This window comes from Ailuropoda melanoleuca, chromosome 4 (genome assembly GCF_002007445.2).
Source record: "Ailuropoda melanoleuca isolate Jingjing chromosome 4, ASM200744v2, whole genome shotgun sequence".
Classification (NCBI taxonomy): Eukaryota; Metazoa; Chordata; class Mammalia; order Carnivora; family Ursidae; genus Ailuropoda; species Ailuropoda melanoleuca.
The window spans coordinates 49,038,918-49,056,376 of NC_048221.1; the positions used below are offsets into that span (position 1 = coordinate 49,038,918).

At 47.8% G+C, this 17,459-nt stretch overlaps 1 protein-coding gene across 7 annotated transcripts in view; it reads right to left on the reverse strand.

Moving 5' to 3' along the window:
- The window catches only part of SRGAP3 (SLIT-ROBO Rho GTPase activating protein 3), a 250,454-nt gene that overhangs the window by 34,637 nt on the left and 198,358 nt on the right, over positions 1–17,459 (reverse strand). For 3 of the 7 annotated variants that reach the window (XM_034658695.1, XM_034658697.1, XM_034658698.1), the window contains exons 11-15: positions 14,476–14,503; positions 11,956–12,042; positions 5,642–5,672; positions 4,467–4,527; positions 2,712–2,789 (exon numbers count right to left, since the gene is read on the reverse strand). In XM_034658695.1, the coding sequence (XP_034514586.1) occupies positions 2,712–2,789; positions 4,467–4,527; positions 5,642–5,672; positions 11,956–12,042; positions 14,476–14,503 (285 nt within the window). Of the gene's footprint in view, positions 1–2,711; positions 2,790–4,466; positions 4,528–5,641; positions 5,673–9,447; positions 9,551–11,955; positions 12,043–14,475; positions 14,504–17,459 lie in introns of all 7 variants that reach the window. The other 4 variants (XM_019800883.2, XM_034658696.1, XR_004624758.1 and 1 more) reach the window with 4 other exon arrangements.

Consider the following 17,459-nt stretch of genomic DNA (forward strand, 5'->3'; position numbering starts at 1 on the left):
TTTATTTGAGAGAGAGAGACAGACAGTCAGCAAGAAAGGGAACCCAAGCAGGGGAGTGGAAGAGGAAGAAGAAGGCTCCCAGCGGAGAAGCCCAATAAGGGACTCTTTTCTGGAACANAATTCTGTGGCCGAGGCCAATTCTGTGGCAGAGGCCACAGACTCATTATCTTTTCTTTGCTGGGGGGGACTTCTCCTTCTCGTCATTCTGATGAAGAGAGATTGCAGGGTTGTCCAGAGCCCAAGTGTTGACTGGGACCCAGGCCGTGCGCCCTTGTTTTATAGAGATCTTAGGGATGTGGGCTTCTTCCTTAAAGAGTTTATTTATTTATTTGAGAGAGAGAGAGACAGTCAGCAAGAAAGGGAACCCAAGCAGAGGAGTGGGAGAGGAAGAAGCAGGTTCCCGGTGGAGAAGCCCGATGAAGGACTCCTTACGGAGCGTTGTGATCACACCCTAATCCGAAGACAGGTGCTTGGTGACTGTGCCACTCAGGCGCTCCGGGTTGTGGGCTTCTTGATTTTTCAGCCTGCCTTCTGGGGGAGGGGCCTGCTGCCCAGTATTCAGAAAATCCTGTTTGGGTAGAGTCTCTGTGTCCCTTGCGAGGGGGGATGGGGATGGGCACCCTGTGAGCCGGTATTTCCGGGCTTTTGTTCTCTGGCGGCTTTCCCTGGCGGTTTGCTATGCCTCTTCTGAGAGAGCAGCAGCGGCTGAAATTCAGCCTCTGTCTCAGAACAGAGGGATCGCGGATCGTTCTCCACTGATGTTCTGGCCACTTTAACTCTGTTTCTGTTGGTGCTGCTCAACCCTGCAGCATCCCGGGCTGTGCGCCCCACACCCGGCGTCCCAGCCCTCACTTCCAGGGCCGGCACGTCTCTGTCCTTTGTGTTTCCAACCCCGCCCGCCGCCAGCCGCCCCGCGCGGGCTCCCGGAGCTCCCCGTCTCAGTCTGGTGTCTCGCGGGTGCTGACCGCGAGTCCGCCTGCTCCCCCGTGCAGGTGGCCCTCCAGCCGCCAGTCGCCAGCCGCCCCGCGCACGCTCCCACGGTCTCAGCCTCGATCCAGTGAGCACACCGGAGCTCCGGAGCTCCGTGAGATGCTTGGTGGTGCACGCTCCCGGCTCACGGACTCAGTCTGCCGTTTCCAGAGTGCGGGTCCGCGGTCCGCCCGCTCCCCGGTGCAGGTGGCCCGCCAGCCGCCCTGCGCGCGCGCTCCTGGAGCTCGCGTTCTAAGTCTGTTGTCTCGCGGGTGCCGTCCGCGAGTCCGCCTGCTCCCCCGTGCAGGTGGCCCGCCAACCGCCAGCCGTCCCGCGTGCGCTCCCGGAGCTCCCTTCTCAGTCTGCTGTCTCAAGCGTGCGGGTCCGCAGTCTGTCCGCTCCCCCGTGCAGGTGGCTACCGCTTCCCGGCGCCCTGACACGGCGGCTCCCTCCCCCTTCTGTTTATCTTCTGATATCTGTGCGTGGTTTCACGGCTCCCTGCTTCGTACCTCGATACTCAGCGCTGGAGATGTTCATTTGTAGAGATCCAGATGTATCTTCCTGCGTCTCAGGCTGATTCCGTGGATGTTCCTGCTGGTCTGGTACCTATCCAGCTCAACTCAGGGGACTGGCTGAAAAAGGGGTCCCCTACTCCTCCACCATCTTAACCTCCTCTCCTCACGACTATCTTTTGTTCCTGTTGTATTTCTAGGCCCCAGTCCATTACCTTGCACAGTGTAGGGTTCAGGGAACGCGTGCTTGTTGGGAGGGCCGAAAATGCATGAGTAGGAGCTTGCAGCAGGGGAATCTGGGGCTCTCTGGTTCTAAGTGCCCAACATCCGGGAGCAGACTCCAAAACAGAAGCTCACAGGACATTAGGAGGCCACCAAGCACCACATCCAGTCAAATCCTGCTCTCTAAACCCGGTTCAAAGCCAGAGTGCCAAGGGCCACACAGGTCTCTGTTGGGGGCTGAGGCACCGACCGCCTGGGGCCGACAGAGCGCTTCCTCCACTCTAGAACTGGATCGTCGATGGGACGAGGGGAAACGTGAAGGGGTGAGTCTGCTCAGGAGCCAGCCCCTTCAGAGGAAGCCAGGTAACAAGCAGAGAGAATTCCAGGGCTGGAACCGGGGAGAGGCCTGCTCAGAGCACACCCAACAAGGACAGACCAAACACCTTCCAAGACTATTAGGAAGATTCCATAGTAGGAGGGGTAAGAACGTGCTTTGTAAATTGCGATGGGATATATTACACGGAAATGGGTTTGGACTGGGGTCCTCAGACAATTTTTTTTTTTTTTGCCAAAATACTGCATTAAAAAAAATGAAGAATCTGGATATTCTAAAAGCTACTTAGTGTTATTTATATTCTTCCAACTTTTCTAACAAAGCAGTAGCCTTCATAGATTCACATCATAATGTCAAGTGCTTTCCTAGGCCCTCTTTCCCAGCAACTACTGTACCGTCACTAGAGAGAGTTGCCTATGTGTACTGGTAAATGTTTCACAGCTAACTCTTTAGATGGAAAAAGACAAAGAAAAGATCTTGGCGTTTGCCTGTTTCTGTCGTGTAAATACTCCTGCCTTGGCTGATTTCAAGCTATTAAGGGGAAGGCACTGAATGCAGTTGGAAAGAGATGTTGATACAAGTCAGCCCCAGCACACCGCTGCCTCTGAGACACACATCAACACCCATCCTGGCTTCCTATGGGCACAAGCTTGAGATGGTGACTCTGCACTTACCTCTCTCAAAGGAATTTTTTATGTCATTGACTTCGACCTGAGATCCTGGCACTCGGAAGATCCCTTGCTGCTGGAGTCCTAAAAGAAACAAACAGAAAATGCCATGACGTCTTGAGCTCATCAGGCACATTGATGATTCTCCCCATTGCTTGTCTCTTTCTCCCACCACTTTTTACGAGAGTCATTCCCAATAAAGATCTCCTGGCAGAAGCCCAAAAGTAGCCTTTGCAATGAACTTCAGCTGGCCAAAATACCCTGTGCCATCCTGCTTGGGGTTTGAAGGAAAAGGCCACAAGAGGTTGCTATCAACACAGAACCAGTGAATAACAACTTCCAATGTAGCCAAGGTACACTGTGCCTACCAAGTTCGCTAGGGACACCGGCACCAAGGAGCTGGGCCTGAGTTTGCAAATGCCATTTCAGTGTAACAGCCACACAGATTTTGAACAAGAATGATCAATATCATTCACTTGATCATTCCCACCCCTACCTATACAGACGTCTTCTTCCTCCCAGGAAAGCTCGAGTCTACACTGCATGCTGGCCTGGGATCAAGGCGCTTGGCAGACATTAAATTACTAAAGAAAAATCATCTCTTTTTTTAAAATGTGCTTCTACAAGGCCATAACAAGGAGGAGACCCCAATAGCTGACTTAAGAGAAACAACACAGGATCAGAACCTATAGGGCTGAACAGTGACCTACAGAATTGAAGGAATTAAAGGATCTCTCTCATCTTGAATGGGAATTCACGGGGTGACTGTGATCTTTTCCCTCATGTTCAGTTCTTCTATATAAAACAACTCTCCACATTATAATTTAGGAAAGTGTTTACCTCTGAAAGGCAGGCTTTGGTCCAAGTTTGGTTTGTACATAATATGTGCTCAATAAAAGCGTGTTTATGTCTTTCCTTAACCAATATTGAATCTCTACCACCTGTGTCTTTTCTTCCACCCTCCTGGCATATTCCCATTTGGTCACACTTGCCTTCCTTCCCATATTAGATCTTTATGCTTGCCATGCACAGTTGGCTTTTTCTATGCAAATATCACCCCCTCAGAGATATCTCTCCTTACCACCTTAGCCAAAACAGCCCTGCCACCCTCTCGCCATTCTCTATCCCCTTTTAATTTGTTCCTTGGCATTACACTACCTGAAATTATATTATTTCTTTATCTGTTTATTTTCTTGCCCTTCTAATTGGTAATGTAAGCTACCAAGGGCCAGCACCTTACCTGTCTTATTCATGCCTGTATTCCCATTGTCAGAACAGTGCCTGCTATGTACTCTGAAAATAAATTTTTGGAGGAATGAATGAATGAATGAATGGAGGGAAGCACAAGGGAAGTGCTGGGGACACCATGGTTAGCACATCCCAGACATTATATTTCCTTTCTGGAGCTGACTAGAGCCAGTTAACTGACCAATTGCCCAGAGACACTCAGTGCTCAAAACACAGACCTCTGGGGTTGGTTGGGAGGCACGAAGGAACTGAAATGGTTCTCCTATCCATGCCCTCCCTGATCCTCAGTTTTCCTAGTTTCTGGGTCTTCTTCTCACCACCACCTTCATCCCCAGACGCACAAGGCTCAAAAGAGCGCTCAGCATAGCAGCTGTGCCAAGAAGCACTTTCTCTCGAGGAAGCAGGGCAGTAACAGGAAATCTTCCAAGATGAATCAAAATCTCATTTCCTATGAGAGCAGCCCAGCACCTGTTCTGGAGAGAGCTGAAAACACTGCCCCAAGATTGAGCTTACCGTATAAATTGATGTACCGGATGCAGCTCTCGACTACAAGCGGTATCGCTTGTCCTGAATCCTTAAGGAAACAAATTGTGAGTTGTACTGGGCTTGGCAACCACCACAGGGAAAAAGACATTGCAAACACAGATTATCAACTCAAGCCAGAATATTAGTACCATTGGATTAGTAGGAAAATAAGCAAGAAACTGCTAATCCTAAAGTCTCCACAAACAGTTAAAATAGAAAATCTTCAGTTATGTGCAGAAAAAGGCGTAGCTATGATAATTTTAAAGAAATGCTCTGTCTTCTTACTTAGCTGGGAAGAAATCAGGGCTCAGAAGGCTTGACAGGCACATCTGGGAAGGGGAGGGAACCCACTGCATGGAGAGGACCGGAGTTCACTCTTGAAGAGTGCTCCACCTTCCGCTCCACTTTGCCCCACTCAACCCTAGCCTTCCAGTGCTCAAGTTACAAAGGCAGGATCAAGGCCTCCTCCTAGCACTGCCGTACCTAATGCTCGAAATAAGAACACACTACGGGAAGCAAGGATGGCCCCAAGGGTCCTACTGAGCTCTGAGAAAGGAAGGCCAGGTCTACTCATAAGGTTACAACCTCAACATCCAGGCAGGTACTTGAACAATAAACGTGTTATAAGGAAAAGTTCTAGAAACAGCTAATGTCAGCCTTTGACCACTGAGTGGCCAACCTTAGTCAAAAAGGCTGGATAAGATGCAGTTCTAAACATACGCATGGCAGGGGGTATGAATGCATTTTCAATTACATCTTCCTAGATGGGCCCACAGCCATGAAGAGCTGGGGAAGAGGTAGTTTTCTCTTGGATTCCATGATCGGTTGATCTCTCTGTTATTCTGAGTCACTTAAAGAGCACAAAATCTTTTTTTAAGCTTTCTTTAAAAGGGGTCAAGTTTAATTCTTAACCTCCTCAGGTGAGGAAACAAGGCACATGTAATATGTTCTTATAAAGGGACAGAAAAAACCCATGAATTTCGATGCCTTTATGGCTCCTCCACACCCCACCTGTGAATCCTCTCCTTGCTTAGCGACAGTCAGGGAGAGGAGGATAAAATGGACCCTGTGGCACTAGGCAAGGTGGGCCCTGCTCTAGAAGTCACTACTAAAGACAGGTTCCACCCAGTTGAATGGGACTAACGGACCTTTCTAGTAAATACCTGGTTCCTGGTTCGAGCATTTCTTCTTCCTCTGATAACAAAAAATAAACAGGCAGCAGAGCAGGAGAAAAAGAAAAGATTACGCAGGAGTAAGATCAGTTAGAGTAAGCAGATCCTTCAGAGTCCGTGAACGCGGAAATGCAATGGCAGCCAGCAACGGTCCTGGGGAGACTGCCGAGCAGCCTTCCGGGGAGAGGGCCGCCCCTGTGCCTCAGGGCCTCGTAAGAGTTCTGCACCCTGTCCCCGGCCAGCCTGCCGGGGTGCCTGCCTTGGACACCACGTGGCAAAGGGGCCTCTATCAGTCCTTGTCAAACACGGAGACAGTGTGTACCGAGCCCCTTACTCGTCCCACATTTAGCTTCTCAACACAGGGGCTGTTCACTCACTAATGAGGGCCCACCTAAGACACCTTAAGGTTAGCCCAGCTGCCCACGAGAAGGAGGGGAGGGACACACACCTTCAGGCATCTACTGTAACACTGTCCCTGGAAGTCCATTCGGGAAACCTCATTCTTTGTAAAAAGTTAATTTTACCAAGATTGTGTTTATTAGGCGCCCTCTGGCTGCAACCTGACAGGATTCCACCCAATTCCAAACTCAAATAGCTTCCCATGCTTTCCTACCAGACACCCTGGGTAGCTTTTCCTGGGTACCCATTGGCTTTGCTCTTCTTTCTACTCCCTGACCCTCACACTGGCACTGCGAATACCTCAGGGAACCCCAAAGCTGAGAAAGGCCTGGGGGAGGGAGGGCAGTAGAGGGTCAAAATGCTTTTATGATCTTGCAAGTAGAACTGGGGCCTTTCCTGGCATTAAAGCCACTGAAGCCACCCATTTTCCGGGGAGCCCTGTGTGTTCTTTCTTCGATATATGCAGCAGGCCAGGCTCTGGGGTGGGAGCTATGTCCATCCAGGCTCCTTGAGAGGCTGACCTGAGAAAGTGGAGGAGGCTTGCCTTCTAGCGGGTGTCATCTGTCCAGTCCCCAGCATCTCCACAACGAATTATACATTGGCTAAACCTACCTGAACTCCAGAACTGAGCAAATAGTCTGTCGGATGGGACTCTACAAGCAATGTCCGAAAAGCTAGTGACCACAGGGATGGCTAGCATTTCCAGGGTGCTTACTCTGGGCCAGGAGTGCTCTAGAAACATGGCACAGATGATTTGATCTCATCGCACACTCACAAGGTAATCAATATTCTCACTTTATAGAAACAGGGTGCAGACTCCCCCATTTAAATTTAAGTGGACTTCAAAATTTTCAAGAAAAATTGCGTTTCCTTCTGTCTGAGAGGGGAAAAAAAATGAAGGATTTTGAAAAGGGCCAATTCCAACAATCCTAGAAATCTATCAATGTGTCCGTCATTCTTAACTTGGGGATGCTGCCTTGTTTCACTAAACCCTCATCATCGCAGAGTCCCAGTAATGTCATTTTACTGAAAAACCTTTCACAGGTTTAGCATTTCAAAGCCGGGCATTCTCCGTTCGTGCTGAGTCTTCCTCCAGATAGCACGTGAATCATAAGAGAAAACGAGATTCCATTCACAAAGGTTGAAGAGTTGAAATATATTATAACTGCCTTTTCCTTCTCTGGAAGCTGATCATGCTTGAGGACGAGACGCTGCTGCGTGCGAGTTTGTCTTGGCACTGCCCGCGCAGAGCAGGTGCACGGAAGAGTTTCACTGCCCTGACAGTATGTGCTATAAGGACAGTGTGACCATAAAGAAATGCAATCGTGTTGAACAAATACACATTTTTTTAAGTCAGATGAGTGTGTTTATCCTTTCAACTAGTCCCCTGAGGACTTATTCCAACCACACGGCCCATGCTGAGTGGCTTTTCAGAGCCAGTCAGCCAGCCCCACTGTAGCATATGCCTCTTGCCATTTTGTACCTTCAGTGGTGTTGCAAAGCTGACCTGAATGACGCTTTTTCTTCCAATGGCCAGGGTGTCCATTCTAATACGAAGTTTTCGCACCACCGACCAGGGCCATGCTACAGGCTCTAAGGAAGACTGACCGACGGCACCCATGACGATGCATTTAGAATAAGAATGTGGGTTCCCAAGGTGACCGCCTCCTCCAAGGGGCAAACATGAGGTGGAATTCTCATGTGTTTATCACGAGGAATAAAGTCAGATTGTTTGACAGTAACACATTTTATGTAGGAGCTCTCTATTAAAAGACTATTTCATTAAACAGAACACCTCATTTTTAAGTCCTGTCAGACTAAGAGTCAGTTCCTTCCAAGTGCCTGGACTGATCACCCGCTTCCAAATTCCTGAGCAAATTTGGGAAGGCGTGCACATTCTGATTTGCCTGCTTGGTCAACTTTCTGTGCTGAAAACCTCCTGAGCGGCACTATACACTCCCTGAGGGCAGAGAGAAGAGCTCATGTGTCCTTTAGTCTCCCCCTGGCTACAGAGAGTGGCTTTTCCAAGGGCAAGGGTGAATGAAGTCTTGGTGGAGACAGGAGGGAAGATAAAGAAAGAAGGACTCTCGACACAGCTATATTTTCCCATGACCTACTAGATGGCAAACTGCTCATTCAGGGGCCCCCTCCAAACTACCTCTTTCCTGACGCACCCAGTGGCACTCCTCCTTTTGAGACCCTCCGTGCCTCACTCCTCTGAGATAGCCTAAAGCAGCCCCTGCTGTTCCCCACCCTGGACAGTTCCAGCTGGTGCCCTACTGTTCCTCCATCCCCTCCCCTGACTGTCCCTTCCCCAGAACTCAGCCCACAGGCAGAGACAGCTGTGGGACCCACGCTGCTGGCCCTGCCTACCCAGTCCCATGGCTGCCCCCCGAGCCCCATCCTGCAAGTCCCGTGAACAGCATGTCAGGACAGAGGACAGATAGCCTGAGCAGGGGCAGCCTCCACTGCTCCAAAATCGCCAGCAAAGCCCAAGAGCATGTACATTTCTCCCGGCTGACCCCAGTCTTCTTTTCTGCAGAAAGCGTCTTCACTGGATAATGGAGGGCTCTTGGATAACTGGCAGGGGCCTTCCTCCCTCCCGCTCCCCCTAACTCATGTTCCTCAATATCTCCCCCACCTGCTGCCCTTTCCAACTCTCTGGCCAGCTTCAGTGGCCTGGAGCCACTTGTTCTATCTGGGATGCCTTGATCCTGTGCCCTTTGCCTCCAGGAGGCAAGAAAAAGAGAAATTCGCTGGGCTGAAACACTTTCACTTTTAGCTTAGAATGTACAGGGTTCATCTGGAATTCTAAAGGGACTATCTCAAGAAGCAAAACAAGGTGGGAAATTTTTCTCTCAAAAATTTTATGTGTTTCCTTTGCCAGGACATTCTCAACCAAAAAAAAAAAAAAAAAAAAAAAAGGACTTGTATAAAAGCACACTGTTACCTGCAGGGATTTTCTTTGTGTCACTTCCAACCAACCACCTCCTGCGAGGTGTGGATGTGAAGCAAGGTAGGGCGGTTTTCTCTAACTGTCCCTGGGGCTAGCTAGAATCGCAGTTCCTGAAGCAGGAGAGCATGGCTGGCAGGGACCACGGCACTGGCATTTCAACCCCACTTGGACTTCACGGGTTTCATCAGGATCTCATCCCTCCCCTGGGGCTGAGGATCATGGGAAGGCACTTAGGATCACATGGTCAGAGACCACTCTGAAGCCCTTACTGAAGTGAAAGAGGAGGCTACGGTGAGGAACTAGCTCGTCCCAGGGCCTGGCCCAGGGCACGACCGAAAGTTCTGGTTGATCAGGGCAGGGCTGTGGGCCAAGGGGAGGAGGTGGAGAAAGGCTGCCATTACATTGGGCGCATTCGCGGACTCCATGGCTCCCCAGCAAGTACCTTAATAAATGCTTCCATACAGCCGTTAAATAGTTTATGGCTACACACTGAGAGAGGCCTAGGTCTCCTCATTTTCTGTGGTTTAGGGGGAAGACAGGGGGGCCTAGGGAAAACGGAACAAAAGAAATCAAGAAAGCAACCAATGCAAACATACAACTGGGAAAGATGCTCTTAAAACCCATGACTGGAGAAGAACACAAAATACAAATGGAAACCCCTGAACCCCCAGCACATTGGTGTCCAATGCTCCATCTGAAGGCCTTTGGATGTTTAAGGGGATCTTAATTTACCCACAATGTCAGGCAGGAGCAATGCTCATATAACACAAATGCATTCTAGATCACAGGGGGGAAATAGTATGTATCCAGGAAACCATTGCAACTCCAATCAGAGGCTGTCATCCCGCAAAGCTGACCAGATGGAGGAGGAACCAGGAGAGAGATGTAATCTGCAGCCTGAGAAAGCAAGAGACTTTCAATGATGATTGGAAGGGTTAATTTTCATTACTTTGGCTTAAATTCATCACCAAGTCTCAACTCCCAATGTACCAGGGCACTGATCTTTCTAATGCCTCTTGGCATTTCAAATGCACTTGACTAATCTCTACTACATTGATCTAAGAGTCAGGTAATTATTATTCTCATTTCAGAGATGAAGAAACTGATGCCTGGAGGGAGGCTACAGCTTTTTTGGGGTCTCCGGGGTGACCCGGGGTGATGATTATATCCTGTGCTTTAGTCAAGTACACTTTTGATTAAAGCACTCTCAAATCCATTATCACACTTAACGTCAGCTCAACCCTTTACGGACAGCCCCGTTTTACAGAGGCAGAAACTGAGTCCTAAAGAGGGGAACTGGCAGAGCTAGGCCCCAAACTCAGGCCTCGTTGTCTCCAATGCCAAGATTTTTCCCACCAGGCCAGCCATAGAGCCTTAGGGCACTTGTTCATTTCCAGCCAAGGACTCATTCCATCCCATTAACCCTTGCCAGCAGAGGACCTATTGGGTCAGGTTGAAAGTGTCTTGCTTTACTTTAGGATCTCCATTCCCTGTGCTCCACTCTGGGCTCCAGGGAGGGGAAACCATACCACAGTTCACCAGGAAAAGTGAAACAGCCACAAACACTGGACCAGTTTCCAGAGTTGCCCCCCATGCATATACCTGTGTTGGCTTATTTGCTCATCTTTCGCCACCCAAGTTGGCCTGACTCAATGCTGCCAGCCTTCCAGGGCAAAGGGCTTTCTGAGGTTAGGAGGAGGGCCCCTAACCGAGAGAGGCAGTTCATTTTCAAATGGCTTGGTTCACAATTTGGGGAGCAACAAGTGGGGACCCAGCCTGGCATAGATAATGTCCACACGTGATGAGTAAAGACCTGGTCCCCCAAGTCTTGATTGATTTCTGTGAATGGGCAAGAAATCTTATGGATTGTGGAGCCAATCGAGGTGAAAGAGATTCATGCTGCCTCCGCTCACTGGCCTTGTCGTGTCTGTCCTCTTCAGCGGCCCAGCCATCTAGGGAAATCTCATGAGCTTCTCCTATGTGTTTGAGTATTGAGCAAATGCTGCTAGCTCCAGGACATGCATGGGCAAAGACACAGCTGAATCCAATATCATGCCACCCAAACATTGGAACCAAAATAACAGCACAGACCAAAATTTTAAAAAGAAACAACAGGCAAGACTATTTTGAGCCCATCTTGGATCTATGTCAATTTGGTTAGCTAAGTCCATGTCATTTCTTTTTCATCATTTACCGATTTTTTGAGGACGTGGGTACATGGGGGTGGTACTTCTTACAATGGATCTGCTTTTGGGTTTCCAAATGCCAAAAGAGAGTGTAAAAAAATGTGATGCGAGGCCACAGGTTTTAAATCTGGGGATTAGGAATAACTTGAGGATAGCAACTGCACCACCTTGTTTCTCTCATGTTTAGGGTTTCTGTTTGTGAGCGTTCCCAGACGGTTTCCTTATCTCACACTGCATGATACCCTCACAATGACCCTGTGAGGTAGGCAAAACTGATTAAATCTACTTTAAATATAAGGCAAATGAGCCCACGAGAGATTAAGAAACTTTCCAAGAGTCACACAAATAATATGTGATTGAAGCTGAGAACTGAATTCAGCTCTAATCCTCAAGATTCTGGTGTGAGTGTGAGTGCGAGTGTGAAATTGGGAAGTTGATTTTATCACAGAACGTCCAGCAGTTGCTTTAAGTTATCTATTAAACTCCCATGGCCAGCAAAAGTAGAGATTCTGGCTGGACACCCAGCTGGAGAGTTTTCTTAAAATAAGTCTTCAGGAGTTTTTTTCTTTAAGTTTAAAAAATGGAATGAAGGGGGAAAAGGATACTTTCCCCATTTCTCCTGCCCAAATCCAGAAAGCAAAGAACTGCTCAAATCACACTGGGATTTCTTTCTTTGTGTGGTGTTCTAGGCACTGACCGGAAATCTCTGACAAGGAAACGTAGCTATCCCAACTTTGCATGACATCAAATCGATTTTGACTTACTGAAGTGCTGGGTGGGGCACAAAGTGGGGAGCAGGGGGGCAGCTCAGCCAAGGAAAGTGGGGCAGCCTAAGCCTTCCATCTCTTCTGCTGCTCAGTTGCAGAGCAAAAAGGAAAGAAAGAGAGAGGCAGGGAAAACAGGAACAGAGAAAGCCACGGAGAGGAAGAGAGAGAAACCAGAGACCAATGTCCCCTTTCTGCCTTTCAACCAAGATGAAAATTAACATACATTGGCAACATAGGAATTGGCCTCAAAATTATTCTGTGACCAAAAGAATGGTGACTAAAAGGTTCTCTAGATAACCCAACAGATGTGGGTGTTAACATCCAAAATGGTGGCAATATTGTAGTTGAGTGGCAGTCAGGCCCTTGGAAGCTGTGTGTGGGTATGCGTCAGGTGGCATCTGTTTAGACAAGAAATCTCACATGATTTCATCGCTAATCCGACCACAGGAACAAGCCAACCTGGATTAGGGAGCCAGTCTATAGTTAGAATAATCACAATCAAACCTTATGTTTGCATTTCACTGTCCCATTTATCACACACTTTTCAAGTGCATTATTGCATCTGGACCACCTAGTTACAGGGTTATGAATTGGGATTATTCTAAGACCAGGTTCTTAAATGTGAGAAAAAATGTACTGTGTTGCAGCCCATGTGCAAAAACTGGTCTACACAAGGCCAGCAGCAACTTGGCTGAGGGGACCTACTCAAAGGATCATCCAAAATGACGCTAACCTTGGGCAGGGAACTGTGGAAGATACAGAGAGCCATAGCATAGAAACATCTCACCCAGGGCCTTTAGGATTAAATTAAAAACCACTTCAAGTTGGCAGCGCATTGCACACAAATTTTTGGAAGTAAGGGGAAGCTTTTAGTTTACTAACAAAGTTGCCTCTGACCTTGGCGAAGAGCCAGAGTATACAGATGGCTGGGTTTGTAGAGCAGTGCAATATGTCTAAGTGGGAGGTCTATAGTCACAGCTTGCATTTCCCAGGCCCTAGGTCAAAGAGGGTGTGGAAGACTACATCTCAGATGGATTTATTTAAAAACAAAAAATAAAAACCCTCAACTTTTCTCTGGGGAAGGGTTCGATTCCAGATCTCTTCTGCAATCTGCTGGAACCATCTTCCTTTGCATGAGTTCTAGGAATTAGGAGGAAGAGAGGGATGGCTCAATTCGTCCCCCATCTGTTTTCCTATTTGCAGACTTTGTTGTGAAATGTGGCTTCTGTTGTTTGGGGACTATGACAACATCCTCTCGCCAGAAATAAATAAATAGATAGATAAATAAATAAATAAATAAATAAATAAATAAATAAATAAATATTTCTGGAAGGTTCTTAGAAAGTGACCCTGCACATCTGCTGACCTTTTGCTGGAAGGTCCTCGCCTGGCATTATGAATCATCCTGATATTCCCAGGCTGCCAGGGCCCAGAGGAACAGCTGCGCAGCTAAGCTTCTGGAAAGCCCTCTGTTTCCCCCATCCTAGGCCCAGAAAAGTGAAAACCTCAGAGCTTTCCAAGCCTTTTCCCAGCCAACTCTGTTCCAGATGAACAGGAGGAAGTTGAGGGTTCATCTTTCCTCTCGCCAAGTAGAACAACTTTCCAGGATTCTGGGCCACTGGCTTGATTCATGTCGGGCAATGGGATAACTATTTGCTAGGAACTCAAAAGGAAAGAGATGCGTTCTAAGGAACAACTTGGGTAACAGGGCTGCTTAGGGATCTAAACACTCTGAAAGTAGAGGAAAAGTCCAGTCACTGAAAATCAGTCCCTCAGCTACCAGCTGCTGAGTGGAAAGTGTTCACTGGCTCTGGTCTGCTCAGGGAAAAGCGCAAAGGGTAATGTTGAGCAAGCTGGAGAGAAAGCAGAAGTTGCCCATTTGTTACTTTCCCAGCAAGGGACTCCCCCATCAGTCCATCCAAGTGCCCAGGAGGTCTGAAGCCAGGGTGCAGGCAGTAGGGGCATCTGTGAACGCTTACGTGGCTATGCGCATGCATATGCCCAGGTGTGCCATATGAGCCAAATCCAAAGCCCTGGCAAACGGGGAGCCCAGGCTGGGCCCTCTGCCTGGGCTGGGCAGACTGCTCAGCAGCCAGAGAACAGATGGGGAGACAAGTCAACAGCTACCCCACAGCCTCTGGCCTCTACTGGTTGTCCTCAGCCACTCCGCAATATATATTACTGTCCTACCGGATGGATAGCACCAACAAAACAGACCCCACTTTCCCACAGCAGCTGGGAAAGGCGCCCTCCCCAACACAGGCCTGTAGGGGGCGTGGCTTCACCAGCACGATGCTAGGACAAGCAGAACAGCCAGCCAGCCTTCTCTCTAGCGCAGCCACACCATCCCCCTGGAGACACTGGTGAAGAGCTATTCCGCTCTAAAAACAGCCCAGCTTCTCTGAGCTCTCAGCAGCATCTGCATTCCCGCCTTCCTGCCTCTTGCACCTCCCAGCCCCTACCACTCCCCCCCCCTTAAGGCAGCAGGTGCAAAAAAACAAGATCCCCAACTCTTACCTGGTTGTGCCACATTCTGCTCTCTCTCCTGGAAAGAAAAGTATACATTGATGTTTAATTGGGTTTTTTTTGTTGTTGTTGCTTTTAACCAGCAAATATTCATCTTTTTTTAAAAACAAGAAACAACTGAACTTAATTATTTGCGAAATGGGAAATCGAATTATGCCTAAGTAATGGTCTGCTTGAAAGAACTGAGTCTTTTTTTTTTTTTAAGATTTTATTTATTTATTCGACAGAGATAGAGACAGCCAGCGAGAGAGGGAACACAAGCAGGGGGAGTGGGAGAGGAAGAAGCAGGCTCATAGCAGAGAAGCCTGATGTGGGGCTTGATCCCATAACGCTGGGATCACTCCCTGAGCCGAAGGCAGACGCTTAACCGCTGTGCCACCCAGGCGCCCCAAGAACTGAGTCTTATTAAATCCCCAGGGCCTCCTATCTGTAAGGCTATGTTCACATAAATTTCATTTTGTGTTGTTCATGTATATTTTTTTTTCTGGGATTTTCAAACTGCAGCCTGCTGACCACATGCATCAGAAGCTTCTGGGGACCTTATTAAAAATGCAGATTTGGGGGCTTTCCCATGGGCCTTCTGAATCAGAACTTCTGAGCTGTGAAGACAGGAATCTGCATTTTAACAAGCACCCCAGGCGGTCCCTTCTGTGTGTGTGGAAGCTCAAGAACTCATGCACTGCTTTCTATCAACAAAGTTTGTTGAATGGGTGCCTGGGCGGCTCCCTCGGTGAAGCGTCTGCCTTTGGCTCAGGTCATGATCTCCAGGTCCCGGGATCGAGTCCCGTGTCGGGCTCCCTGCTCAGCAGGGAGTCTGCTTCTCCCTCTCCCTCTACCCCTCTGCTTGTTCTCTCTCACTCTCTCTCAAATGAATAAATAAAATCTTAAAAACAAACAAACAAACAACAAAGGTTGGTCACACACTTGGCCCTGAAGAGCAACAGACATAAGATACCCCTTGTTGTTCCTCAACCCAGTCACACCCCCACCCCAACCTCTCCTGCCTTCATTCTCAGCTGAAGACCTTCTTGCTTCCTTCACTGGAAAAGAACATCAGTAAGACAGGTCTTGGCATGCCTCCATAAGATGCACCCACCTACCTTGCCTGACCATTCACTATCTACCTCCCCTGGGCCCCCTTTCTCCCTTGAACTCCATCCCCATTTCTCTTCTTTACAGCAAAGCTTGCTGAAGAAGCTGTCTAGGAAGCACTGTGGCCCCCCTGCTCACCCCACTGAGGTTGACTTCTGGCCTCACCATCCCCAGAGACTGCCAGCTCCGTGTGGCCAGATTCACTGTCTTCTCTGCTCTTATCTGACTTCTCAGCATTGACTCGGAATTGCTCTCTTCTTACAAAACCTTCTCCTTGACTTTCATGACTCCACACTTGCCAAGTGTCCCTCCTGCCTTATAGGCTGTTTCTTGGTTTCTCTTGTTGTCTCTTCATCTGCCCAACCTCTGGCCTCTAAATGATGGGATGCCCCCAGGAGATGTACCCAGATCTCTTTCTACACACCCTCTCTGCGACCAACCGTGACTGAAGTGCTTACCAAGGACTCCCTAATCTTATCTCCAGATCTTCCATCTCCCTGGAATTCCAGACTCCTAGCCATTGCCTTCTTTTATATTTTTAACAGCTTTATTGAAGCATAATTTACAGAGCATGAAATTCACCTATTTGAAATGCATGATTCAGTTATTTAGTAAATAGTCAAAGTTGTGCAACTGTCACCACAATTCAATTTTAGAAATTTCCTTCACACGAAAAAGATCCCTTGTGCCAATTCACAGCAACTCCCCCTTCCCATCTCCAGCCTACGGCAACTGCTCATCTATTCTCTGTGTCTACGGATTTGCTTATTCTGGACATTTTATAAAAACGGAATCATGCAATCCACAGTCTTTTGCATTTGGCTTATTTCATTTAGCATATGCTTTTGAGGTTCATCCACACAGCACGATTCAGTACGCATTCCTGTTATGGTGCAGCAGAGCGTCTCTAGGCCAGGGTTGTCCAATAGAAATGTAACGGAAGCCACAATTTCTAGCAGCCGCGTTACAAAAAGCGAAGAGAAATAAGTGAGATTAATTTTAATAATATACTGTGTTTAACTTAATACATGAAAAATATTTCAATGTAGATCAACATAAAAATGCATAAAATATTATATACATATTTTTTTGTGTTAACTCGGAAATCAAACATTTTCTACCTTTTACCTTCTGAGACCTGTTGGGATTTTTAAATGTATTTTATAGTTAGTGGCTCAGTCATTTTCAGAAGGTCAGACTGTCTGGTCCTGGCGGATACTGGCTCCATAAAGTGCTATTAAATCGTGGTCTGAAAAGGTTATGCCCCATCCCTTTTATGGACAATGCACTATTCATTCTTGAGGGACTACAGTAAATTGAAAAGCCACCCGTATCTTGGGAATAAACCCTGGAGCTTACAGACTACCCAGAGCAGTAAAAAGGTCAGATCTAAGACTCAGACATGATGATAAACTAAGAATCCTCTGGCCAATAAAACAGCATAGCAACAGCCAAGGGCATATACGGGTGTGTTCTCGTTCCCAAGATGTGGCAGTGACATTTACAAGAAGGAACGCCAATTTGGAGGACATCTAGAAGCTTTTTGACTTGTGTGTCTGGGATCAATAATGTTAAAAAAATTTGCTTCTAAGTGAGCATTTGTGTTTCCTCTAACTTGTGGCTTCTTTGAGCTATGCTGTCAAAAGAGTACTTGAGAGAAATGAATTACATGATACATTTCATTAAAAAAAAAACTTTGTATCTTCTCAATCAAAATATTCTGCTTGGCCCCACATTTCTCACCTGTTTCCAAAACGTTCACAGTGTCCTTTACAATACAAAATAGCCCTCTGAGGACTTAAAAAGGCCACTGTTGCAGGTGTAACCCTACCCCAGCCCACTCCAGGAAGAGCTTTCTACTGGATGGAAGAGTCAGTATGTGC